Raw genomic sequence first — 25,729 nt, 5'->3', positions numbered from 1 at the left:
GTACCACCTATGCAACTGCATTAGGGATATTGAGTAACCAATAAAGGGATGGAAGATGACTGTGTGCTAGAAAAGAGAGTAGGAGAAGTTGCATATCCGTAAAGATTTATCTATTAACATAAAGCACAGTTAAGAAAAGGCATTAAAACTGGCCTCACTCAGTTACCTTTTTCTTTCATTAACAAAGCAGACTTTGAAACACTGGAATTCACCAGCCCAAAAGCATAGAAGCAAAGCCATAAAGCAATACATCTTCTCACAAAGAAAGGAATGGGGGGAAAATACCTTGTAGTCTACACCTCCGATAATTTTCCGGATCAACTTAAATGTTAAGGCCCACAGCTGCGTCCTTTCCCACTCAAGCGTATCGGAGTTTATCAGAGATTCACAAACCATCCTAGCAGAAGACGACAATGCAAGAATGAATGACAGATTATAAGCACGTGCTCTTCAGCAATACTTTAATAACACCCTCACATAAAACCCTGCAATATTGCAGCTTCCAAGTATCCTATTTATTGACCCACTGTGGCTTAACTTACCTGGGTGGCAAAAGTCCAGTTTCAACTGCCATTGCTAAACAGTCATAAAGAAAAGAAATTCTTTTAGGACTGTGTTGGCTATGAATGAATCTTACAATCCACTGGACACATTGTTCATGGGATTCCTGAAAAAACAGCACAGGGGAGAAACAATGTATCTACGGGTAATGAAACAAACCATAAAATTCATATAAAGTCCTATTGTGAAGAACTGAAACTGACAGGAGATAAGAATGAGATTTAAAATGTTTTTAGTCCAGTTGTCCAACACTCAGTTTTCCCTACGAGTCATTTGATACAGTACTGTAAACACTTCCCACTGCAGTCTCATACCTGAAACTGATTTCTATAGTCAACCTCGTTGTTCACATATGGGTTCAGCACAGAAGAGAATAAAGTAGAATTGTTTTAAACAATTCTTCCCGTATCAGTTATAATAAAATTCACTGAAAATGAAGATGAGTAGATCTCCCATTACAGGAAGAATGCCTAGAGGTATCTAACTATTAAAAGGTCATTTTTGAACATAAATATTATTTTCATTTTTTTTCCCTACTTATTCACTTCTACCAAAAATAACTTTTTTTTTTAACAGTTACTACTTCCAATTGGTTATCTTTATTAGAAATGCACAATTTTTGCTAAACAACTATATAGTCTTTCTAACGTAAAAGCTGATCTTTTTCTTGCATAGTCTTCCTATATTCTTTACCATGCCATACCTGAAATCAGATTCTGAATAACTGGAAACAGACCTTATAGCTTAAGTGTTGGTCTGCTAGACAAGGTTTTACTACATAGGGGGGAAAAAAAAAAAGTATATCGAAGCAACAAATTAAATGTTAACCTGGGAAAGACTGCTCCAGAACTGTCTAAAAGCACCCAGGCAGCTGATCAGTTTGGTTCTCTCGTCTTCAGGAGTGTCCATAAACATACTAATGCAAATGAGAAAATTAGTTGTTAGCATTACACCAGCAAAAGAGCACAAGTAGAAAAATACATTTACACAGAAAGTCACAAACAACAAATCTAACATCGCACTCACCCAGGAAAAGCTTCTTCGATTACCTCCGTTTTCTGCAAGAGAAAAGCCCCAGGTGAGCTGTTGTGACAAGGTTTTCCAAGGGTGCCTACCCAGCAGGATGCAACACTAAGGAATAACAGCCGGACTCCTATGGGACTGTATCAGAGGTGGATGCATTTCTTCTGTTATGCTAGACTCTTTCTTAATTTATGTCCCAAAGTTGTAGAAATGATTCAATTCTGTAACTGTAGCTCTTCTCCCACGCTTGAAGAAACCAGTATTTCTGAATCCCACTAAGTTTTTTGTCCCACTCCTGTTTCATGACATTCGGTTACACAAATCAATTGTATACGCAGTTACTTCTCCATCCGAGTTTAAGTCCATTGCTTTTAAAATTCCATTAAGCAATCATACGGCTTTGCAGTAGAAGATAATCTATGAATATCCAGTTTATCTTTTCTAAAGCATTTTTTTTTCTTAAACGCCATTATGCTCAATTGCAAAGCCTAGACATGACTGTAACTCTCAGCCTTTTCAGGGCACTGAAGAAAACCTGATACTCATCTGTTCCTCACAGAAACATAACTAAGCTTCACTGCTGTCCGTAAGCTGACTAATAGCAGCAGTGAAAGTGACTACACGCTATTTTCTCAGTTACAGCTTCAAAAATGCAGTGAAAATTTGTTAAAACGTTTTGTTTTGTCCCATTACAACTTTAGGGAAAGAACACCGCTGAAAAAACAGGCAGCGACAGCACAGTCAAATCACAATCTGAATGACAACGTGAAAAAAAAATACATAAATAAATAAAAGTTATCAAACAAAGAGGCCAGTCAGGTACGGCCAAATACCACGCCACGAACGACCTCAGGCCGCCATTCCCGACAGGGCTCCGCCGCCCGCACCGCACCGCACCGCACCGCACGGCGCCCCGGGCCCGCGGGCCCGGCCGGACTCACCACCACCTCCTCGAAGATGCTCTGCAGCTGGGTCTCCATGGGCAGCGCCATGGCCCCGCCGCCCGCCCCCGCCGGGCCCTCGGCAGCCGCAGGCGGCGGCTCCGCGCCCCCGCCGGAAGGTCCCGGCTGCTTCCGCCGCCCCCCCCACCCCCGGGAAGCGGTGCGCGGCACGGGCGTTCCGCAGCTACTGCGTTCCGGGCGGGGAGGGAGGGGAAAGCAAGGGTTGCCTTTATTTTAAACCTAATCTAACTTTGTAACTAGAGTCCTGGGCCACATAACTTGGCCCAAATACCACACCTTATTTTGCGTTTTAAAAGTGGATCACAGGATAGTCTTGAACTCCCTAATAGGTCCCAACAGGGATTTATCTCATAAATGGTGCCTTTGGTGCTGTGGATTCACACAGCGACGTCTGGTAGAGGGCAGCTGCCGGGGGTGGCCTCTGGGAGCAGAGCCCCGCAGCTGCCCCATGGCAGATCCCAGCCAGCTCCAGCCAGCTCCAAACATGACCCGCCGCTGGCCAGAGCTGAGCCAGGGGGCAACGCTGGGTGGCTCACCTCTGTGAGAGCAGATTTAAGGAAGGGGAAAAAAAAAACAAAAAACAAAAAAACAAAAAAAAAACAAACAAACAAACAAAAAAAAAAAAAAAAAAAAAACAACTGCTGTGCAACAGCAGCTGGGAGAGCAAGAAGTGAGCACCAGCCCTGCAGACCCCCAGGTCAGTGCAGCAGGAGGGCAGGAGGAGCTCCAGGCAGGCAGCAGCAGTTCCCCTGCAGCCTGTGGAGAGGCCCCTGGTGGAGCAGGCTGTCCCCCTGCAGCCCATGGGTCCCACACGGAGCAGATCTCCACGCTGCAGCCCGTGGAGGAGCCCCCGGTGGAGCAGGTGGATGTGGCCTGGAGGAGGCTGCGGCCCATGGAGAGCCCCCGCAGGAGCAGGCCCCGGGCCGGAGCTGCAGCCCGTGGAGAGGAGCCCACGCAGGAGCAGGGGGTCTGGGGGGAGCTGCCGCCCGTGGGGGACCCGTGCTGGAGCAGTTTGCTCCTGGGGGATGGACCCAGTGGTACGGAGCCGTGTGGGAGCAGTGCTTGAAGAGCTGCTGCCTGTGGGCAGCCCCCGCAGGCTCAGTTCGGGCAGGACGGCATCCCGTGGGAGGGACCCCGCGTGGAGCAGGGGCAGAGAGGGACCGTGAAGGAGCGGCGGAGATGAATCGTCAGGGACTGACCGCAGCCCCCATTCCCTGTGCTACTTGGGGAGGAGGTTGAAGAGAGTGGATGGGGGGAAAGATCTTTGTAGCTTGCTTTAGTGTCTTACTGCTCTAGTCTGTTAGCAATAGGCAGCAAATTATATTAATCTCCCACACTGAGTCTGTTTTGCCAGTGATAGTAATTGGTCAGTGATTTCCCTGTCCTTATCTCAGCCCCATTTTTTTAATATCATATTTTCTGCCCATGTTGTATTGAGGAAGGGGAGCAGAAGGACGATGTGGTGTAGTTTAGGTGTCCATCAGTGTGAAACCACCATATTCGTCTCATTTTAATAAAACTGAACTACATATGATCCTACCTATGGCAGAGAACCTGGTCCCTGAGGTAGAGCTGAGGCCCAAGTCAGGGCCATTACTTGAGCAAGTCAGGTCTATGTAAAGGTCGTCGTGCCTTCTGTAAGGGACCCAAGAGTCAAAGAGGAAGAACAGTACAAGTCTTAAGGGCTGGGATTACACATAGTTCCCTCTGCCAAGGAATGAGGCCGTGGCAGATTCTGTGTGTTAAGTAAAATGGAGCTGTAAGCCTGACCAAACAAGGAAGAAAAGAAATATTTGCATGAAGAAGAAATGACCCTGTAATTCCAGTGACAGAAAAGGAAATACACCTTACAAAATGACTTTAAATATATAAAAAAGCAAGCAAACATTTTGACAAGCAACATTATATGTGAGAAACAATCTGCAGCCAATAACAGGCTCAGGCGAGGATCTCAGTGAAGCAGCATTTTTATTCACCATTGCAATAGCAGGCATCTTGCAAGCAGGAGCCCACAGTAGAAGTGTATCATAACCTTATATCCCCTATTATCCAACACTCGACTCCTCCCGTTTCCTCACTGGCTGAGTACTACAGGCTCACAACCTACTCGATGCTTGTTACAATACCATATATGTACAATTTTATTTGACCAACCTATAATTTCTCATTTTCCCCCTTTTTTCTTCTCTCATTACTGGAAGGGACCGTGATCTTTTTTTGGTTGTTTGTTTTGTTTTTGCTGATTCCACAACTGCTTGTCTTGTTTTTCTTAGCCATCCTCCATATTTTGGGACAGTGGGACCTTCCACTGTCCCCTTATCTGCCTAACATACCCCCCACTGTTATGCCTGTGCAATCACTTTTGCATATGCAAGGTTAGTGGTATTTTCTATTGCAAAAAACACAATTTAATTCTCACAATTATTATACAAGGACAGCAAGCAAGTTCTATCTTCTTGCTTTGCTCTGCTTGTGCATGCAGCTTTACTTTACCTATTAAACTGACTCTAGCTCAGCCTATGAGTTTTATTGTTTTTCTACCCCTGCAGTTCTCTCTTCCAACCCTCTGGGAGGGAGGGACCGAGTGGCTGGGTGGGGCTTGGCTGCCTACAGGGGTTAAACCACCGGAGTGGTTTTTGGCACCCAACCTGGGGCTAGTGCCGCTAGAGATAATAACAGATTTGATTGGAATGTCCTAGACCTAATTTATAGCTGTTACACTGTTCAGCTGTTCATTGGCAGGTTTCTGTGCTTGCTACAGGTCTTGCTTGCTTCTCTGTATCGGAGTCTAGTGCTTGTTAGCGGCTGCTATTTGCTGCACTTAGCATCGTGTTTTGCTGTGCCTGGGAACATTCTGATAACAGCAAAGGCCATGTCCCTGGGCTGGCAAATTGCCAGGGCATTGCTGTTTTTTCCTGTGCTGCTAACTGGCCAGGCTGCAACTGCAGCGTCTCAAGTCAGAGGGACTTGTGCCTTCCGAGTAAGTCCACGCTGCAGCACTGCCCATACAGGAATTGCAACCCTTGGTTAGGAGCAGGGGCAAGGGTGAGGAGTCCGTTGCAAAGATAAGTCTGATAGTCTGCTCCAAAGGGATTTGTCGGGTGAAGACTGGAATGGATAGACCCTTAAGTTGTAACCCATGATTTGAGTTGCGTGTTGTAGGAAGTACTGCAGCAGGAACCACTCAAACCGATGAAGAATGAGCTTCGCAAAAAGCCACGCAAGTGCAGCAGTGACCCAACTTGAGCTGGCTTTGGCAGCCAGTAACATCACAGCAGCTCTCCTATCCTGTGACCACCATAACAGATGGAACCCAAGTCATGAAGATATGTCCATGGACATTTCAGGAACATTTTACAAAGGTGAACCACAGACTAAGAGAATGATATCTGTGTAGATATCAAAGGATGGGCAGGGACACGGTGGTTAAATGAGGATGTATTGAATAGTGTGAGACATAAGCGTAACATAAATGGCATATAATAAGGTGTGGAAATCGTGTTGGTTTGGGCTGGCTGGGATAGAGCTAATTTTCTTCATAGCAGCTCATATGGTTCTATGTTTTGCATTTGTTTTTTATAATAAATGTTATAAATTTATTTTAAATTATGACTCATGTGGTACTCAACTTTAGAATTGGATAAAAATTTGAGTAATTACAATAGGTTATGATTCAAGAACCCTGATACTCAATCCTGGGAGGCTATGAAGGCTATACATTTCCATAACAAACAGACCTCCCATTAACCACCAAATTGAATGAGGAATACATTTCAAATTGTATTTAAATTTTGTTTTTATTGAATTTGATTTGGCTGTATACCATTTGTCTTTAATGAGTGCATCTACCACTACTGGGAAAAAAAAAAAAAGTGTAGCAGACTGAAAGAAGTCTATGACAAAAATGGATTGAAACTCAATGGGAGGAATCCTCTGGTGCTAAATAAGGGAATGGAACTCAAAACATAGATGTAACATAGAGCAGAAGCTATCCATCTACTTAGGTATTGGTTTTGTTTAATGTATTTAACAGAATCCCAAACGCTTTCTGTGAAGTCAAGAAATACTCTGGGTGACAGGCTTTTAACAAATAGTTGGGTAGTCAAATTTGTGTAGTTTTTGCAAGTTATTGCTTAGCAACATATTATTCCTAATCTACAGTTTATCTAATGCCATCTTTATCTTGAAATGTGGCAAAACAATTCTCTCTACGTGAATATTTCTTTTCAGCCTTTGACCTTGCTGAGTAGTTTTCCTGCTTACTTTGGCTTCCTGCAAACCTATCACCGATGTAAAAGCTAAGACCTCATTAAAAACCTTTGAGCAAAGTACACACACACTTGAAGCAGAAGCAGCCTCTAGGCTGCAGCTAACCCAGCTGGGGAGCCAAAGGAGCACAGCATACGCACAGCTGAGAGGCAGACCTCGGCAAAATGAATCCTCGCGATGAACTAAACATGCATCAAGGCAGACATTTGGATGACATGATGTTACAACCATCACAGTATGTGAAGAAAAAAACACTCCAGAAATACAAGATAATCTGTGCTGTAAGTAGCCGCTGTTCTTCAGGGCTGCTACTCTTTTTTTTTTTTCCTTTCAGAACTGTAGAAACTTTACAATTTTCAAATCTGTAGACTTTTTACTAGTTTTGTTGTATTAATGTAATGATTCAGGGTAGCTTGGTAATTGGTGCCTAAAGTTCTACAGCACAAAGGAACTAATTTCTCTGGCAGATTTCTAAAGTTCTGGTGGTACTTACCCAGCAGTTTAACACTGTCAAATATACATATATATATATATATGTATATGTGTGTTTATATATATATATTTATTTATTTCCTGGCAATTAATTAGACTTTTGCTATGATAAACTGACAGATCTTTTGCACAGCAGACAGTGCTTCAGTATAGTATTTTATACATTTGTTTGTGGCCAATGCATCCCCAGTTCCTTTTTGCTTATTCTTTTGTGTCTTTGGATTTGTCATTAATAAAAAAGAGTATGTAGGCAAAGCATTAATGAAAATCACTCCCAAAGCAAGGTATAGGAAAAGATGAATGAACCATTTCATCCAGTATTGTCATTCTCACGTCTCAAATACTGTGTCAACTCTTCCCTTCTTCCCCAGGGCTTTAAGAGTCATTCAGCTACCTTGTAGATAAGAATGTGTGTGTTGTTTTTTTTTTTTCTTTCTACATTTTTGAAATCTTTTGTTAGAACTGTTACACATTTTAGGCTTCTGTTTCTGACCATAAATGAAACAAATATTAAATTTATATATATATTTATACATACATATGTGTGTGTGTGTTTACACAAGCTCTTGCATCTAGAATTGGAATTTACTGAAAATGACAGGTACTGATTTTCAAAAGACTAAAAACTTAATTTTGAAAACAGACCCATGAAAAAGAGAGGCAGGTTGTGATATTCTTCAACATTATGTCATCAGAACAATGTCACATAATGCAAGTTCCTATTTAATGCTGCATTATGCAAGTATTGCATAAAATATACGAGAAATATTGGAAATGGAGAAAAAAAGAGAAGTGAAAATAACAGACATTGTTTTCCTTAAGTCTTCAATAAAAATAATTTAATCAATAAACAGTGTAAGAAGAATGCTTAACCAGGAAGGAAAGTAAACAGTACTTTCAAAAGGTACTTAGGAGAGTAAACTGAGAAGTTTAAGTATCATAAAATATTCGTTTTTCCAAATGCAGTGGTTTTCAAACGCTTGCCTTTATAAGAAAGAAAATCTCGATATTGGGGGTGTCAGCTGTTAATATTCTACACAATTGATTTATGTTTTTGAGAAACTACATGAATGAACTACTTCCTTGGTAACTTTTTCCTGAAAGTTCAGATGGAGAATTGTGTACTCAGTGAGTAGTCATACTACCTAGTAGGTCCTCCAGAGGAGAGTCAGAGAATATGCATTAGGGACAACTTTTTTTTGAATAATAAGCCCTAGTCATGAATTTAGACATAGAAGTTAGCAGTAGAAAGTCTGAGGATTTGAATAGGTGCTACTCATGTTATTTTACCTTAAGGATCAGTGTCCCAAAATCAAGGGCCTTTGTGTAAATTTGGTAATAAAATGCAATACCTTGTGTCTATACCTGTTAAACATGAGTTTTTGGTTTTTACTTCAGCTCTCTAATGACTTGCAGCAGTGGGAACGTTTAGTTGCTGTAGTAGCTATCCTTTGAATTTAGTATTGCCTATTTACTTCAATTACAAATATAAGTTTGTAAGAAAATGGAGGGTAAAACCAGAGTGAACTTTTAGATGAAGGTTGCAAGCCCTGGGGATTGGTCTGGTCTGTGCTCAGGAAACAAAACCAATTACAGTACACTGGAAGAATTGTGCTCCCCATCCAGAAAGAGGCAGGTGTTCTAGCCCGGATGTGACTGCTAATTCTCAGTCCTGCTTGACTGGATGTGACATTAAACCGCTACCTTCACACCTGGGGTCTCTCTTCAAGAGACTCTTCTGCCACTTTGGGCAATCCTTCCATTTCATGCTTTTCCCACCAGTCTCTTTTACCCATTTCTCTCACCAATTCCATTTCCATTCCTACTGCTGGGGTATTTCTCCTGTCCAAAAACCAGGGAGTGAGCAGCAGGGAGCAAGTAAGGTTGATCTTCCCAGTCTGCAGGTAGGAATGATGTGCATTTAGGCTCTGTCCTGGAGTGGAGCTGCTCTGTGGCCAAAGCGTACACCCACCCCTCACCTGAGAACAGGGCAGCACTCTCTGCTGCTGCCATTGGGTGAAGTATTGGGGCAGCATGGGCAGTAATGAAAAGCCTAGGGTGCTTCCCTAGAGGCTCTATTACAGTGATGAAATGTATGAGGGTAAGCTGCTCTCATTTCTACTCTGTTTTGAATCTCGGTATTTGCTAGTGCCTGGTGGTTGCTGGAAGCGGCAGGAGACAGAATTAGGCTCTGAGACAAAAGCAGGAAGTAAGCTGGATTGTTTCATGGTTCTTTTCTCTGACAGGCATTTTCCTTCCTGTTACTGCCTAAGTAAAAAATGGATATGCTGTAATATAGAGAGTTGTCGTTTTTCACCGTGCCTTTTAGCCAGCACATCTAGAGTGTCTGTTAAGCTGATAAAGGTTTCCTCAGCTCTTCCCCAGTCTCCCAACCATTATGCGACTTTCTATTACGCATTTTCCTTGGGCTGCTTGTTCATTTCCAGTTTTCTCTAACCTCACTAATACAATGTCTTACTCATTAAAAGAAACTGGCTAGTGAATGAAAACTTGACACTTGCAGCCTCTGTCCAGCTGAGTTTTTTAAGAAACCCCTGTGGGCATTTCAGGAAAGTACAGAAACTATAAAAAAGGCTTTGGGGTTGAGAAAGGTGGGGATTTCCTTCTCTTTACATAGATTAAGAATTTGCAAAACAGGTGAATACAGTCATTACTTTCTACTATCTTTTCCCTATCAAGGAATTCCTCAGTTACAAGATAGGATCTGCCCTAGGTTAAAAGTGCAGTATTTAGGCGTTGCCTTACAAACAGTTCACAAGATTATTATTTCTGTGCTTCCCATGTCACATAGTTAATTCCTAATAAACATAACAGTTTATCACAATTATGAACTTTAATTTTTGTGTGTTTGTGTGACAGTTTCTGCTAGTTGCTTTGGTGGTTGTGTCGCTGGGACTAGGTTTGGGACTTGGACTAAACCGTGGAGCCCAGGAGCAAGGTATGTTTATAATACTTCCAGTATAATTACAACATAAGCTAGATCTGCTAACGGCCTTCAGGAAACCCTCTTTTATAAAGTATAAATGTTCTGTGACAACCTATGAAAATAAAGTTCTTGCATTTTTCAAGTTGGATTGTATAAAATCTGTACACATAATTATACTTGAAAACCTATCCTAAACCACTGAATGCCTAAACCACTGAATGCACTAGAAGTGTTAAATCTAGTTCACAACAGCTTTGGTATTTTTATCTTAATAATATTTTTAGAAAATTTGAGATAGGACATTCTTATTATATATAATACATTGCAATTACTTCAGCAGCGTGTTCTGTAAAAGAGATATCATTGGACCACCTTCAAGATTCATAATTCAGGTGCATTTGGCATAGTTCAGGTGGCTAAAACTGATCATGAATTTTCTGTGAAATCATCAATTTCTGCAAATCTGTGGCAAAAAAAGGTATAATGCTTTGATTTTGTGGAATGTTATCTTTTAATTTGAAAAAATGGAATAGCGTATTAATGTCAGGGTCAAGCAGGATCAGAACAAATAGACATCACACGGAGAGTTATAACACCTCACTTAGAATCAAAACAATAATAATCTCATACTGGAGGCGTTCAAGAAAGCACAGTATCTATCTCACTCCTAATCAACATGTATCAAACATATTTACCTACATCAACTCTTTACTCATTCAATCACTCAATTCTAGCAGGATGAAACGGAGTTGTAATTACTGTTTGATGGTACGTGTTGCATTACAACTTTCTGTGTAAAATATGTAGATACCTACCACATGAGTCTTTAATGACATTTACCTGAGGAACTTAATCATTGTTGTGGAAAGTGAATGGAAGGTGAAAGATGGCACTGAGCAAGAGTGTTTGTGTCTCTGACTGCAGATGTTACAGAGCAATCCTAAATAGGGACTGCTAAACTTTGTTTGCTACCTTTATAACCAGATCTACTTAAGAAAGATGAAGTAGCATTCTGAAGTATGAAGTAACATACTAACTTAAGAGAACTCACACAGTTTTGTAAATATTGTGAAGAAATTAGAGGTATAGATTGCAGATTGTTAGGAGTATGAACAGTTCTGCTTCAGACAGAGGAAAAGTTTTATGTTTCTTCTGACTTAGACTCACCATGTATATTCTATATCCTTTTAACTCAGGTAGACCATCTGAACTACTCTGAGTTGTTCTAAAGCCAATGGATAGAGGGAAAATTAAATGAAACACTTTAGAGACTAAAAATGAAGAAAAATGTTTGCATATGTTTATAAACATTTGTGAAAAATCACAGCTTTTCCTTGGCAGAACATGGAATACAACCTTTTATTACTTGTTTCCATTTGTATTTTTCTTTTCACAGATCCATTTATGCTCATTACATATTTTTATTCTAATTATTTGCCTAGCTTTCTTGAATGAATGATTATTGCTATTGTATGCACATGAAGAGCAAAGTACAACTTGTGAACTTTCTACATGTGAAACAAGCTGACTAGCATGAAAAAAAAAGCAATCTTAGCTCATAGCTCCATATCCATACATAGATATTAAAGCCTGATTTTTGTAGGCAGTACACCTTGCACAAGCATGAACCTTTCATGTGGAGCTGCAGGTGATGTTTGGAGAGTTGGAGCTGCCTTTGGATGTCCCAGAGGCAGAGCTCTTGCTCCCTGCCTGAAGGTATCAGAGCAGTGGCGAGGAACTGCACGTCTCCATTTCCTGTGCAAGGCCCTTTATGTGGACCCTTTTCTTTCTTTGGGTCAAAACAATCAAACCTGCAGGTTTTTAAGGCACTTTTTAATGATTAGGTGGGAGAGAGATAGTCAGGCCATATCTCTCATGCACACCAATAAACCCTGCCCAGCCCTCTGGGCCTCCCCCCACCACCCAGGGCCCAGGGCACCACCTCAGCCTGGGGGCTGTCAGCCCCTGCCCACATGGGGCTGCTGCAGAGCCCTCAGGGAGCCCTTGGCCCACACCCAGGGTGGGAGTCGCTCTTCTCTCAGCATCCTGGATCCAGAAACAAGCAGAGGAGACACCAGTGGGAGGGTGGGATACGTGGGCATCGCCTCTTTGGGGAGAAGTGTAGCAGAAACAGCTGTGCCAGAGGTCCTGGGTGAGCACACCAAAACAAAACCCAGGACTTACAGCATCCAGAGGACCTCCTACAAATCTCATGTTGCTTGGTCTGACCTGTGCACTAGCGGCTGCAGTGGAAAATGACTTGGGAAATTGGTTTGGAAAATTAATCACCTTTCTTTCCATGTCCATGATCCATTCAGCTGACCTGGCTGGGACAGGACTGTTTTGCAGCCTGGTCATTGAGATCCCTTGCCTTCTCGTTGCAGTCAGCTGCAGGCACAAATGTGATGAGCCCTATCGAAAAGAAGTGGCAGGCTGCCAGTGTGACAGTGGGTGCAAAGAGCGTCAAAACTGCTGCTGGGATTATGAAGATGCCTGTGTGGAGCCAAGTAGGTTCTTGAGCAGTCCATGCTCATTGGTTTCCATTCTATTCTGTTTCATTGCATAGTACTAAATGGAAAAAGATCAGTTCTTGTATTTACACTGATATACAGAAGGCCCTCTGGCCATGCTGGAAAAAGGTTTCGGGGCGTGCTATGCCATATATTGACTTGGGGAGGGAGGAAGCCAGTGGTGTTGAGTTGATGCTGCATTCAGGTTGTTAGACTGCCTAGCATGAAATCTTTCCACTTCTTTCTCAAATTATATCCTCATCTTTTTTCTTATGGAGAGACAAGCTTTTTAGGCAAAAATATTAATTAAAGCAATTTTAATGGGCTTCGTGTATAGCACAATGCAATGCAGCAGTGCACAGCACAACAGTACAGTACAGCCAACTCCTTCACAGATAACCAGAGCATTTGCAGTGCATGTTTCCTGGCCCAGATGAAGTTATGGACCAGTGTGAATGAAATGACAGGTTTTCTTTGACTAGGGGTCTGAAACAATGCCTGTGCACCAGAACTTTTTGTCCTTTTGAAAATTAATGGGAGTTCCTGTAAAGGATATCGTCGACTTTATGTAGGCTCGGGGATTACTTGTGAATTAATGGAATCAGAGCTTTGCAGTGTTCTTCCAGGAAATTTGTTTACTTCTGCTTCGAGTCCAGATTCTTTTCCAGCTAGTCCCTATGCTGTCTTGGCAGCAACTCAGTTTTTCTTCATCCGTATCACTTTCTGCCTGCTTCTGCCCTTAGACCCTTAGATCTTTTTTTTTTTTTTTTTTTTTCCTATCTGCTGGGAATTATGCACAAGAGAAAGGAAAAAAAAGATCTCTTGCCTTCTTTCATTTTAATTAGTTAATTAATTTATTTATTTATTTTTGAAGGGTGGAAGGCATTGAACAAGATGGCTTTGGTAACACCTTTCTAAAATTAATTATTCTATGATTTGGTGTTACCATTCAATGGCAGCAACATGTTATGTGTTTTTATGTGTTAAGAGAAATCTTGAATTTTCTTCTTACATGAAACTTTTAAAGTAAATCAAATAGGACATATGAATAGTGGTTTAACAAAAGCTTTTTTTTTCTTTTTTTTTCTTTATGTTTGGGAGATTTCAACACAAAGGAGTTTGCATAACATTCTGTGCACTGAATAGTAATCTTTTTCTTATAATTTTCAGCCCGATCTTGGAGATGCACTAATTTCCGTTGTGGTGAGAAAAGGCTACCTGGAAGTTATTGTTCTTGTTCTGATGACTGTTTGCAGAATAAAGACTGCTGTGTAAACTACAACAGCATTTGCAAAGGTAAATCAGAAGTCAGAAAAATGTTATGTAAATGTTCCTGTGAAATAAACGTTTGGTCAAACATTGGAAATATAAAGGTCGATACATTTGTTTCTCAAGGCTGGATTCTTATAGTTACATTTTGGAAGATGAAGATGTTTTGAGGTTAAGCTTTTGGTATTTTTGACTAGGAAGAAGAAGATTTCTGGAGAGAAGTTTGAGAAGTTTCATTCATAAGAAAGAGTGTTCTGAATACTGCAGCATTATGCCAATTATTTTTTTTCCCCAAAAAATAGTTGGAGATGTGGTTCCTGCTTCAAACTCCATGGAATCTGAAGTACTTTTAGTAGTAGTAATGAGCCCTAATTAAAACTTTCCCTTTCATTTTACTAAAAATTAATTTATAGAATGCGTTTCTTATGTTTTACTTATTTTGAATGTCATTGTTCATACCTGATTATTTCATACAGACTCTGTCTAAACACATAACGTCTTTGGTAAAATTGGATTACAGAAATGATATCTGAAGAGTATACTGGTGACTTAAAACGTGTTATCTGTTATTAGAACTCCTGTATATTGTGAGGTGGCAGAGATTGAAGTCAACTTCTGCAATATTATATCTGTCACCTAAATGCAAATGGAAGCTAAAAACAGTCAAGGCTTTGGCTAGATGCTAATTTGTTTGAGCAGAGAGTACTGACCTAGTTAAGATTAGTGTACATCCACACCTCTGGTTGCTTATTAGGATAGAAGCTTTCTGTGGTAAGCCAAGAACTTTAACAGCCACTGCTTCTTCTCTTTTCTTTATCTTTTTTCCCTTCCTTTTGTGCTTTACTTACTCCTTCTTTTATTTCCCGTATTTCTTCCAAAGGGATGGGCAGATCATTATCATAAATAAGTGTATATGTGAAGCAGGTGTAGAACATTCAAGGGATAACAGAAAGAAAGACCTGGAAGTCAGAAGTCATAGCCAACAAGGGAAAACTGAAGGAGTTTGGGCTCTTTACGGGGGGGGGGGGGGGGGGGGGCGGGGGGGGGGGAAGAAAAAACAAAGGCTAAAGGAAGCCCTGGCAGCCATCACTAAATGTATAAGTAGAATCTGCAGAAAAATAAGGTAGTATTCCGGTGTTGATCCTGGATACAGTTAAATCTTACCCCTTTAGAGCCAGATAAAACTTAGGCTAAGCTTTCATAGTAATTTCTCCTCCATTTTGTTTGTATGTGTGTTTTGTTTTTAACTTACAGCTGTAAGCATTAGTCCTTTCAGTGTCTAAAGGCCTAATAGGTTGTGCTAAATGACGTCTATAGGTATTTTTAGCCCTACTTTTCTATAATTCTGTATTGAAACAAAAAGTGTCAGAAAGAGCTCTAAAAAAAGGTCAACCAGGAAACTTCTTTGTAGTACTATTTGTTGTTTGTATTATTTTGTAATGCTAACTCAGTATTTTCTTTTTTCATTTTAGGTGAAATACCTTGGGTAGAAGAACCATGTACACCACTTGAAACTCCTCAGTGTCCAGCTGGGTAGGATAAAGTTTTTTTTTCTTTTTAACAAATAAGAAATATTATGGTGGGCAGAAATGCTTCACTCAGCCACAGTAGGTCTTTAAGAGATTTTTATAATTACTGAGAATAAGATGCCTGCCTATAGAATGTATTTTCTATAGAAATGGATTATGGCTAGCAACATTTTGTTTTTCTAGAGCCTATGTAATTTTGTTGCAAATTCATTTATCATTTACAGCTTAGAGCAGAGTACAGGAGTTCAAATCCAGATTGAAAGTCAGTTTGCAAAGACCTGGAAAAATAGTTAGAGTTAATTCATGTATCACAAATTGTTCATAGTCCATTTTAGGTTATTAGTACAGTATCTCTGATAATTCAATCTTGACCTTCTACGAGCTTATGCAGGCTACAATAACTTAGATTAACTTAGATAGATAACTTAGAAGACTGCAATTCTTTATCTAAGTAACAGATTTATTTATTTATTTATTTTTACTCAAAGAACATATGGGAGGAAAGGTTAATTAAAAAAAGAAGATATGAAAGTAGTGCTATATCTGCAATATCTGGAACATGGAAATTCTGATGCCCACCTGTAGTTATTTTATAAGGACATTTTATATCTACAGGCAGACATTATAAGTATAGGGTAGGCAGAAATATAGTTTAAATGTTGTTCTCAAGATAAAAAGGATTATTTTCTGGCTCAGTCTCAGTATCTGCCATGTTATTACTATGTTATCTATTTTACTGCCAAATTATACTTAATTATAGCAATTATACCTTTAGTAGTGCAGCCTCTTTCTAAAGTTCATGGGTTCCTGTGTGCACCTCCAAGCATAGGTACAAAGATACGTACTTCTTAGGTTAACAAATAACTTACAGAGTTCACAAAGTTTCATAGGTTAGAATTTAGACATTAGTGGAGGAAGAAGGCTGCTTTAAGTGCTGTAAACAACACAGCTACATAAAGCTCCATTTTGTTTCAAACTCCAATCAGCAAGCTATTTTATGCAAAATGTTTGTATAAAAACTTTTGATGACAGTGTACTTCAGTATTTTGGAAACACTATGGTGAACAAGAAAACTGGGATAGTTTGTTTTTTTTGTGATATTGTGTGATGTGAATATATAACTTTATAGTCATCACTCAAAGTATTACTCAAAAAAATTCTTCAAAGTCACATATTAGTAACTGCATTTAATCAATAGTTATTATTTTCAGATATTTTCCAGGTTTATGTAGTGAACCTTTTCTACAAATTATGAATAATTGGTTCTATTTTTATTTATTTTAGATATCACATATAATGAAACCTATTTCAAACTACATTTTTCATTCAATTGTAAGCATTTTTTTCTAAGGAAACAGTGGAATACATACTGATGGTTAACAAAAAGACTGAATTGCAGAACTAGATAACTTGATCCTACTGATTTTTTTCCCTTTGTGTTATAAGTAAAATGCTGTAGCACTAGCATTTTATATCTCCTAATGCATTTTTTTCTTTATCAGTCCTTTTAGATTGGTTAAAAAAAACATGTCTAATAACTTGGAAGTTTTTTTTTCACAGGTAGCACTTCCTAATTAGAACGTTTACAACAATAATCTAAACACCGTTCTAGAGATCAATTTCAATTTGCACACGCTTTATCATACCTTCCATATAAACTCGGATCTAAGGCTTTTGATCCATGTTCCTTTACATTAAGCCTTACCAAAGGCATGATAGCAGCGGCATTCTTTTCTTAGCTTTGTGTGCAGTCTGTTAGCAGACTTGAGGTAAGAAAGCTTTCTTTAGCTCAATGAGAGAGCTAACTTGAAAGATACAATCCACAGAGAACCTAGACTGCCCACTAATGTCTTCACAAAGCAAATGTGGTAAGGTAAACAGCACAAACCTGGCAGTGCAGAGATTACTCTTCCCAGCCCAGAGGCCAGCAGACCCTAACTGCCTGCTGGCTGATTGCTGTACTTTTACAGTTCTTGTGCAAGTGCCCTGAAAGATTTTTAAGATGTGTAAAGAGAGAAGAGACAGAATTCAATGCTGCTATGTACAGAGGTGCTTTGGCTGTTCTGTACTCTGGGCTTGAATTTGGACGCTAGTCAGTAGATTTATATTTGTAATTAAAAGATGAAAAAGAACCAAACAATTTATTTTCATGGGCTGTATATATAATGAGTAGCTTGTATTTTATGCCTTCAGTGCTTTCTTTTTCAGGAGGATTGTGTGTTTGTACTTGAGCTATTTGTTTATCTCTCACTGTGACTTTAATTCTTGGAATCACATGGGAGTTCTGGATACTGCTTTTAAAAATAGAATTTGTTTTGTTGTTAAAGACTTTAACAAGTCACTAACTCTTCAAACTCCTTAATGATCAAGATGTTGTATTTTCTTACAGGTTTGATGTGCCACCACTTATCCTTTTTTCAATGGATGGTTTCAGAGCAGAATACTTGCAAACTTGGAGTTCTTTGCTGCCAAATATTGAAAAACTCAGTAAGTTACCACAAGTGCTTTGACTGTTTTCTTTAAAAATCTGCATACAGCCTCTCTAGTCCCTTTTGCTGCTCAACATGCTGCTCACATGTTGCTCAACAATAAGAAGATCCTAAATCAGGTCTCCCTTATCAGTTGTATGCTTATATTTCACATTCTACAGTAATTCTTGTATTCGAGTGCACAGCAAACGACTCTTTTTTAAGAAGGCCATTAATATTGGTCTGCAGTGTTTTATTAAATAACTAGTTTGAAATATACATTCAAATACAGTTTAAGGCTGAAAAATAGTTCCAGCAAAGGGTTTCATACATTTTCTGTACTCCAGTAAAAATTCTATTAGGTAAAGAGATCTTCATTAAAGTATAATACTAAGAAAAAATGCATTAGGTTATTGGGAAGTATCCCTCAAAGGTGCACTTTTCCAAGTCAGATATTTTAACAGATTAAAAAGAAGCTGCATATTTAAGAGAATGACAGTGAATATTCTTATCTTAGACTTAAATATAATGTAATTTACATATTGGTATAAATTAATGTATTGGTATAACTGCAGTAAGGTTCAAGCAACTGTGTCTCAGTATTTCTTTAGTTTGTGCTGTAGAGGGCTCTGAAAATTGAAAACCATTAGTGCACACTTTGTATTCAAATTTCCTGTATATTTTAGAGCTCAACTCTCAAGATGCTTTGTACCTGGACAAAATCTCTGCAAATTTATTCATTTCTTCTTAGCAGTAATAGTCTAAATTGACAGTGTTTGTGTCTGTTCTGAATATATCATGTTCTGCTTACTGAATAGTAAACAATCTTGTTTGTGGATTACAAAAGATATCCAGGAGCCTGAACTTAAAACAATGTGCAAATGACTTCTTGTGCAAATATTTTATTCTTTGCTGTCTTTCTGACAATGGAAGGAATTTGAATCAGTGAAGGAACCATGCATGAAGAAGTCAGTGTTCAATTCCAGTCTTTTGAAAGAGGTGAAAAGGAAATGCCAATTTGACATAAGGCATGAAAACCATGCTAGGTGTATGTTTCCAAGAAATCCCTTTAAACAAGATCAGTTCTAATTCAATACTTGTGGTCAGCTTTAATATTTACTTATGCACACTCATGCTTATATTTCTCAATAATCTACTGTGGGTAGAAAAGGGAATTTCCTTTCTTTGCAAAAGGAAGACTTTCAAGCTGATTTGTACCATAAAATATTTCCTCTCTAGGACTCCATTAACCTAGCATTTTCAAGAGAGCTAATCAAGCAAGTTGTTACAGAATATATGTTATGAAAATAACTCCTTTACTGTTCAAGACAAATCTGTAAAAAAATTCTTCTGATTTTCTCATTTGTCAATTATTCAGTCCCTCTTTAAACATTCTTATAAGCCTTTTTTTCTGTACAGCACTGGAACAGTTTTGTTGAATATCAGGCTTTCAATTGTTTAGTTGAACTTGTTCAGTTAAAATCAATTTCTATTCTTTAATGGAAATGCTTTATATCAACTAATAAATTGTGCTTCTGTGTGAATCAAATAATCAGCTGACTACAGATTAATACAGAGTTGTTTCTCCACGACATGTTAAAAATGGCATTAAGGCATCTTAGAGTCTTCACACCTTTCCTTTTGTGGATAAATAAGTTGAATTGCAGTGCATTTAGCTATTACAGATGTTCAGGTGTGGTAAGTGCCTTTGAAAATTAATTGCTGAAAAGTGGCACAATGGTTGGAGAGAAAGAATCAAGGAATCATCTGCGTTGGAAAAGACCCGTAAGATCATCAATTCCAATGATGACCTTATGTCCATCACTGCCAAGTCCACCACTAAACCATTTCCCTAAGCTCCACATCCACACGTCTCTTAAATACCACCATGGATGGCAGCTCCACCACTTCCCTGAGCAGCCTCGTACAATGCCAATCTTTCCGTGAAGAAATTCTTCCTAAAATTTAATCTAAACCTCCCCTGACGCAACTTGAGTCTGTTTCCTTGCGTCCTATCACTTGTCACCTGAGAAAAGAGAATGACACCCATCTTGCTACAAACTCCTGTGCCTTCAAGTTTTCATTCTTGAAGCATGTCCAGCCTTCCTGGGCACTTGGTATGGGATTCAGTCCAGAGCAGGACACCTATATTTAGATATGTTCTTGGAGATATCTCCATATATCTACATGTCCATTGTAGTCAGTGCACTTAGGGTTAGTACAGTCTGTGCAGTATGGTGCAAGTGCCTAGAGAGCATGTCAGCTCAGCCTACAGAGGGTGCCACAGGACTGGGTGGCTTTCGGCATCTACGTCGGGGCACAGGTCTCCCATTGATTTTGCATCAAAACTGCTGGCTTCCTGTACACGTCTTGGATATCTGAGGGTATCTAAAATGGCATTGGACTCCAGTGCTGTAGCAACTGAGTCCTTCTGATCGCCAGACAGCTCTGCAGATTGTCTTGCCTGGTCTGACCTGAGGCTTCAGTCTGGTTACATAAACATATATATCCAGTGCCACTTTGGGTGATTTGAAGTACGAGAGACGTCTATTTAGGTTGGCAGACCAGATGCAGGAGCAGCACCTGCAGACTGGGCAGAATCATTAAAGATGTCTCAAATGACCTCAGGCATATAGGGTTCAGGCAGATGAATTGAGTGTCCTGTGTTCATTGATGGCAATCGAGCGTAGACCTAGCTCACAAGGAAACACCAGAATGTATGTGTTTTATTTTTGGGTCAAATTTCCTGTCTAATACCATAGCAACTGGACAACTGAGCAGCTGGCTGTGGTGATTTTTGTTGTTTGTTTGTTTTTAAGACTGTTAGTTTTCAATTAAAAAAAAGAAAAAGGAAATTTATATTAATTCTGTAATCTGTTGCAGAAACATGTGGCACACATTCAAAATACATGAGAGCTGCTTACCCCACAAAAACTTTTCCAAACCACTATACTATTGTCACAGTAAGTGAGAATTTGCTATTTGTACTTTTCTTTATCTATATGACACAGAAAAGATTTTGTGGTACCAAGGAATTAACTAATCTTTTTGTGGAACATGGGAACTCAAGCTATAGAAGTGATATATAAAGAGACATGCTGAGATAGTACATGCAGCAATGTAGAAGAAAGGAGGCATGCCTACGTGCTTATGTAGGTATGTTATCTGATTCTGGCCTATGAACCTGTTATTCCTGATCTTTGTCAGTCTAATTGGATATGGGTGAATAGGGGTGAGGGCGCTGCTACTTGATGAGTGTCTGTGTTAGGATGAGTTTGGCAGCTGATACGTAACCATGTGACATATCTGATACTTAATCTATAGCATATCAGCTTTTAACTGGATTGTGGAGAAAACAGGAAAACTGAAAGGGAACTTGCAAGGCACACTGAATTCACTGGAAGGAATCTGATGAACTATGTGAGATAGGAAATGTATGCTGTTTCTGTGATAAAACAGCCATAAAATAATTGCAATACTGTGTATTGCAACATAATTTAGGTTTCATTTGGTTTTAAGGTTCATAGTTTTATGTTTGTTTGTTTTCATTTTGCAGGGATTGTATCCAGAATCTCATGGTATTATTGATAACAGCATGTATGATGTAGACTTGAACAAGCATTTCTCACTTTCAGGGACTGAAAAATTCCAGCCTTCGTGGTGGAAGGGACAGCCGGTAGGTTTACCTCTATTCATGGTGTTCCTCTATGTCTAAGGGATCGTGTGTCACATTATAAAACAAAACAAAAAGAGAATAAAATGCAAAATTGTGTGATATACATGCAGTACATGCTAAATGTCCTGTAGGGTTCATATTATAGGCTGCCTTCAAAACAGTTTTCTTTCTGAAGGTAAAAGAACTTTTAAAATGTTGACTCAGAGACTTAAAAATTTCTCTTCATGTGACAGTTTCTGAAAAATCCTTAAATATTTTGGCTGTTATTGTAATGGAATTCTTGCCACAGGAAACCTTAGTAAATTTTTGATAGGGTTTTGTTTTGTGGGTTGTATTTGTTTGTTTGTTTGGTTAGTTAGTTTTTGACAATTAGCTAAAACAATGAAATTTGCAAATCTATTTCCAAAATATATCTTTTTAAAAATACACTTATAAAGTCCAGGCATATAAAAACAAAGAATAGGATAGCACGAAACTTCATTTCCAGCTAAATGAACACTTCTGTGTAAAATGTGACTCATTTCATCAAAAAAACCTACCTCCTGATTGTATCTGTGGTTATGGCTAATATTATTAATTTACTAGAAATACCAAGTAGTACAAAAATAGAAAAAAAATATTTACACATGTAGTATATGCTTAATATATCTGTTTAACCTACATATATTTAATTATATACACACATACAGATTATATATTTATATATATATGTGTAGTCATGTTTATAGGATACTCAAGTACAAAAATCTTGGTGCTGTTATTTTCTGAAGGATTCAGTAGGGACCACAGCTGCACTCTTGAAGAGAAATATACCCCATAATAATAAAATTATATAACAAGAAACCATATCTTCCATCTTCATGATTCATTCCACTGGATCCACATATCCATTCTGTGGGATATGTCATTGGGAAAAAGGCCACACTACCTGTTGTCAGCTATGGAAATACCTGAATGTTTTTTTTTTTTTTCTGAGAATTCCCAAGAAACTGCAGCATACTCACTCCCATGCTACCAATGTTTCTTCAGAATGTGTACACAGAAAACAAACTTCAAATCTGATACATTTGTTAGGCAACATGATGATTTGTTAGGTACATGATGTATGAAAGAAGAAAGAAACGTATGCCTGCAGCCCATATTTCTGATCCAATCATGTATTTTGATTCTGGTGATCTGAGGTCCTCCAGTGGTGTAAATGCAATAAAATAATTTGTTTATATCTTTATCCATAGATGTGGCTGACAGCAATGTACCAAGGTTTGAAAGCAGGCACATTCTTTTGGCCAGGCTCTGATGTTCCCATTAATGGTACATACCCGGACTTGTACAATATATACAACAAGTAAGTTTTTATAAGGCTTGTGGTAAATTCCCCTAAATTACTCCAAAAATACAAATTGTCATATAACAGTTAAATACCTAAATAATTAATTTAATAATTACATTTTTAAACAACAGTCTGAGTGGCAACTGCCATGTCACATAGTCCTGTGTTTGCCATGGAACTGCCATTAATAGTTAAAATTTCCAAACCCATTTAGGTGATTCACAATAAGAAAGGCAAAAGGTACTGTATGTTCTCCTCTCCTAGATGGTTTTGAAAGTTTCAGCCAAGTGCAAACCACTAATTTCCCACTCAGAAGGCATCCTGTAAATAATTAGTAGCCACCTCCAAGCTATACCAAAGACTACCATATTTTCACACATAAAATCTACACATAATAACTAACTCTTTAAACGTACTTGTACTTGATAATAAGTTTTCAGATAACCTATGCCCTAACTAACTTGGACACACTGGCAAGAGGTTATAGAAGGCAGAAGCTAATTGAAGAAAGACACTGCATAGGGAAGCTACTGAAGGAAGATGACCTTTAGACCAAGTAATTTTTCATCTTTTGGAAGGCATTGGTATTAGCGAATTTTTTTTTTTTATTTTATTTTTGTGATTTCAGTAAATCTCTCATGGTTCTGCACATTCTAAAGTTAGTATATAATTGTAAGGCTGTATTGATAAGAAATTACTTATTACTGGTATCTTACTAAGATATGTCATTCTTGAACTACAAGTCATTGACTTTATTATGTTACTAGAGTAATAAAGTAATATAGTAACTAGGTGGACTCTTTCTCTGTACTTAGATTCCTTGGAATTAGGAGGGCAAATCAGAAAGGGCTTGTTGACATACCTTTTTGTTTGTTTGTTTCAGTTCAGTTACATATGAAGAGAGAATTACAGGAATACTGAAATGGCTTGATTATAGCAAATCTGAAAGGTAACAGTAATATCCTAGTAGTTTGTAAGAATACAGCTTAGAATGGTTGTAATACTTTGCTGTTGAACTTTCTATTAGTGTTTCTGAAACGTGGAATCTCCCTCGCCATCTCAAATGAGAATTTGCTGAACATGAAATTGTAGTATAAGTATAGTTAACGATTTTCAACATAAGGTTGTAGATACAAAAGATGAAGAGGTGCATATGTATCTGAATGGAATGTACTGTTGCTTAAGTTTTCCTTTATTGTTTTGTCTTTTTTTTTTTTTCTTGGCATATGCCCTAGGTGAAACATGAAACATTCAGTTTCTAGTCTGAGTGTAGGATGAAAGATTTTGTATGAGAGGTCTTACAAAATAAAGGTTAAATATCTGAAAGTAATTGCAGGCAGTAATTCAGGATGAAAAGCAGATGTCAGTACTGGTAGTAGTGGTGTGGATATTACTATGTTTGCATGTATCAGAGAATGACAAAGTAGAACACTTTTACATCTTCTAAATGACACGAGATTCTGAACCCTGTAGTGATCTAGGACTGTAACTTGGCAGTTAAGTGCCTAATAGATTTGTATCTGCTGCAGTTTAAATGAAATAATGACAGATTAAGAATCTTTTGTGTGTGTGTGTGTGTGTGTTTAAATAGAATGACAGATTACCGTGCTGATCTTTGTAACATGTAAACAATTGAAATCTTTTATATGATGATTTGTTACCAAAGTCTTCATATTTGCAGTTAGGAGATACTTTCTAGAGCCTCACCGCTTGAGCAGGATAAGGTCATTTTGGTGGTAGTTTCATTTGTATCTCAAGGAACAGCTTGCTTTTTTCTCTAAAATCCTGAGGTTTTACAGAGTGATTTCTGGATACTATTAAAGATACTGGATACTGTTTCTTAAAATGTAATTCCAAATAAAATAGTCCATGTTGATTAATTACAAAACTCAGAGGAAGGTAGATGATTATAGTTACCGTTTTTGTTTTTTCTTTTTTCTTAAGGTTAGAGGAAATTACTTATAATTATGTTCGTATTTCCTTTTATTTTGTTTTAAGTGAGTTTTTTTTCTTTTTCCAATGCTGTCTCCAAATTTTCATAATATCTCCTTTTTATTTATTTGTAACTTGAGGCCTGATTTCTACACTTTGTATATTGAAGAACCAGATTCTTCTGGACATTCATTTGGACCAGTTAGTGGTGGCGTAAGTAGTTTTTGTGGTTTTTCTAGACTAAATATCACTAAAAATGGTGCCATACTATAAACTTATCTGATTTATAAACTTGGAAAGTATACTAGATCAAAAATTACCATGACTGTTTTCTGAGTTTTCATTAAGTTAGACTCTTGCTTGTGGCTGAGCCCGTAGTTATGATTTCAGCAGTGTGTGTGAGCCAAAAGAGCTGTAATACAAACAGACTGGCAGAAAATCATTTCTGTTCATACTGTTGTTCATACTGTTCATACTGTTCATACTGTTAATACATAGTATTAAGTTTCAAGTTGAGTGCATTTAGACTAAACTGCAATTTTATTGGCAAGTGATATTTGGAAGCATGTGGCCTAGAAAGTTCTCAGAACTGTCTCTTATATATTCCATTCATTCTAGTTCAGTGTTTGTTAATTTGTAATATTTCCTTTTTATCTGCATGCATGAAAAAAGTTCAATCTTTAAGGCGTTTAGGGCTTATCATATCAGCTCCTTCCTAGAATGGTCTTGCGTAATAGCTTTGAAAATGATCTTCCACAGAA

At 38.4% G+C, this 25,729-nt stretch overlaps 2 protein-coding genes across 5 annotated transcripts in view; one reads left to right on the top strand and one right to left on the bottom strand.

Annotated features, from left to right (window-relative positions):
* MED23 (mediator complex subunit 23) overlaps positions 1 to 2,730 on the bottom strand; it is a 37,435-nt gene extending 34,705 nt beyond the window's left edge. For both annotated transcript variants that reach the window (XM_080583821.1, XM_080583822.1), the window contains exons 1-5: positions 2,526 to 2,730; positions 1,588 to 1,619; positions 1,390 to 1,477; positions 543 to 667; positions 286 to 397 (exon numbers count right to left, since the gene is read on the bottom strand). In XM_080583821.1, coding sequence (XP_080439947.1) covers positions 286 to 397; positions 543 to 667; positions 1,390 to 1,477; positions 1,588 to 1,619; positions 2,526 to 2,576 — 408 coding nt within the window. In that variant the 5' untranslated portion in view covers positions 2,577 to 2,730. The remainder of the gene's footprint in view (positions 1 to 285; positions 398 to 542; positions 668 to 1,389; positions 1,478 to 1,587; positions 1,620 to 2,525) is intronic.
* A 613-nt stretch (positions 2,731 to 3,343) lies between these two features.
* The window catches only part of ENPP3 (ectonucleotide pyrophosphatase/phosphodiesterase 3), a 46,745-nt gene continuing 24,359 nt past the window's right edge, over positions 3,344 to 25,729 (top strand). Inside the window, exons 1-12 of one of the 3 annotated variants that reach the window (XM_080583850.1) lie at positions 3,347 to 5,908; positions 6,777 to 7,096; positions 10,188 to 10,266; positions 12,639 to 12,761; positions 13,935 to 14,060; positions 15,506 to 15,566; positions 17,952 to 18,049; positions 20,914 to 20,993; positions 21,587 to 21,706; positions 22,942 to 23,051; positions 23,920 to 23,985; positions 25,109 to 25,181. In XM_080583850.1, coding sequence (XP_080439976.1) covers positions 6,980 to 7,096; positions 10,188 to 10,266; positions 12,639 to 12,761; positions 13,935 to 14,060; positions 15,506 to 15,566; positions 17,952 to 18,049; positions 20,914 to 20,993; positions 21,587 to 21,706; positions 22,942 to 23,051; positions 23,920 to 23,985; positions 25,109 to 25,181 — 1,053 coding nt within the window. In that variant the 5' untranslated portion in view covers positions 3,347 to 5,908; positions 6,777 to 6,979. Of the gene's footprint in view, positions 5,909 to 6,776; positions 7,097 to 7,123; positions 9,212 to 10,187; positions 10,267 to 12,638; positions 12,762 to 13,934; positions 14,061 to 15,505; positions 15,567 to 17,951; positions 18,050 to 20,913; positions 20,994 to 21,586; positions 21,707 to 22,941; positions 23,052 to 23,919; positions 23,986 to 25,108; positions 25,182 to 25,729 lie in introns of those variants that run through there. The other 2 variants (XM_080583851.1, XM_080583849.1) reach the window with 2 other exon arrangements.

The sequence above is a fragment of the Anser brachyrhynchus genome, assembly GCF_964034855.1.
Source record: "Anser brachyrhynchus genome assembly, chromosome: 3".
NCBI lineage: Eukaryota > Metazoa > Chordata > Aves > Anseriformes > Anatidae > Anser > Anser brachyrhynchus.
This window is presented reverse-complemented; position numbering and strand designations above follow the sequence as displayed.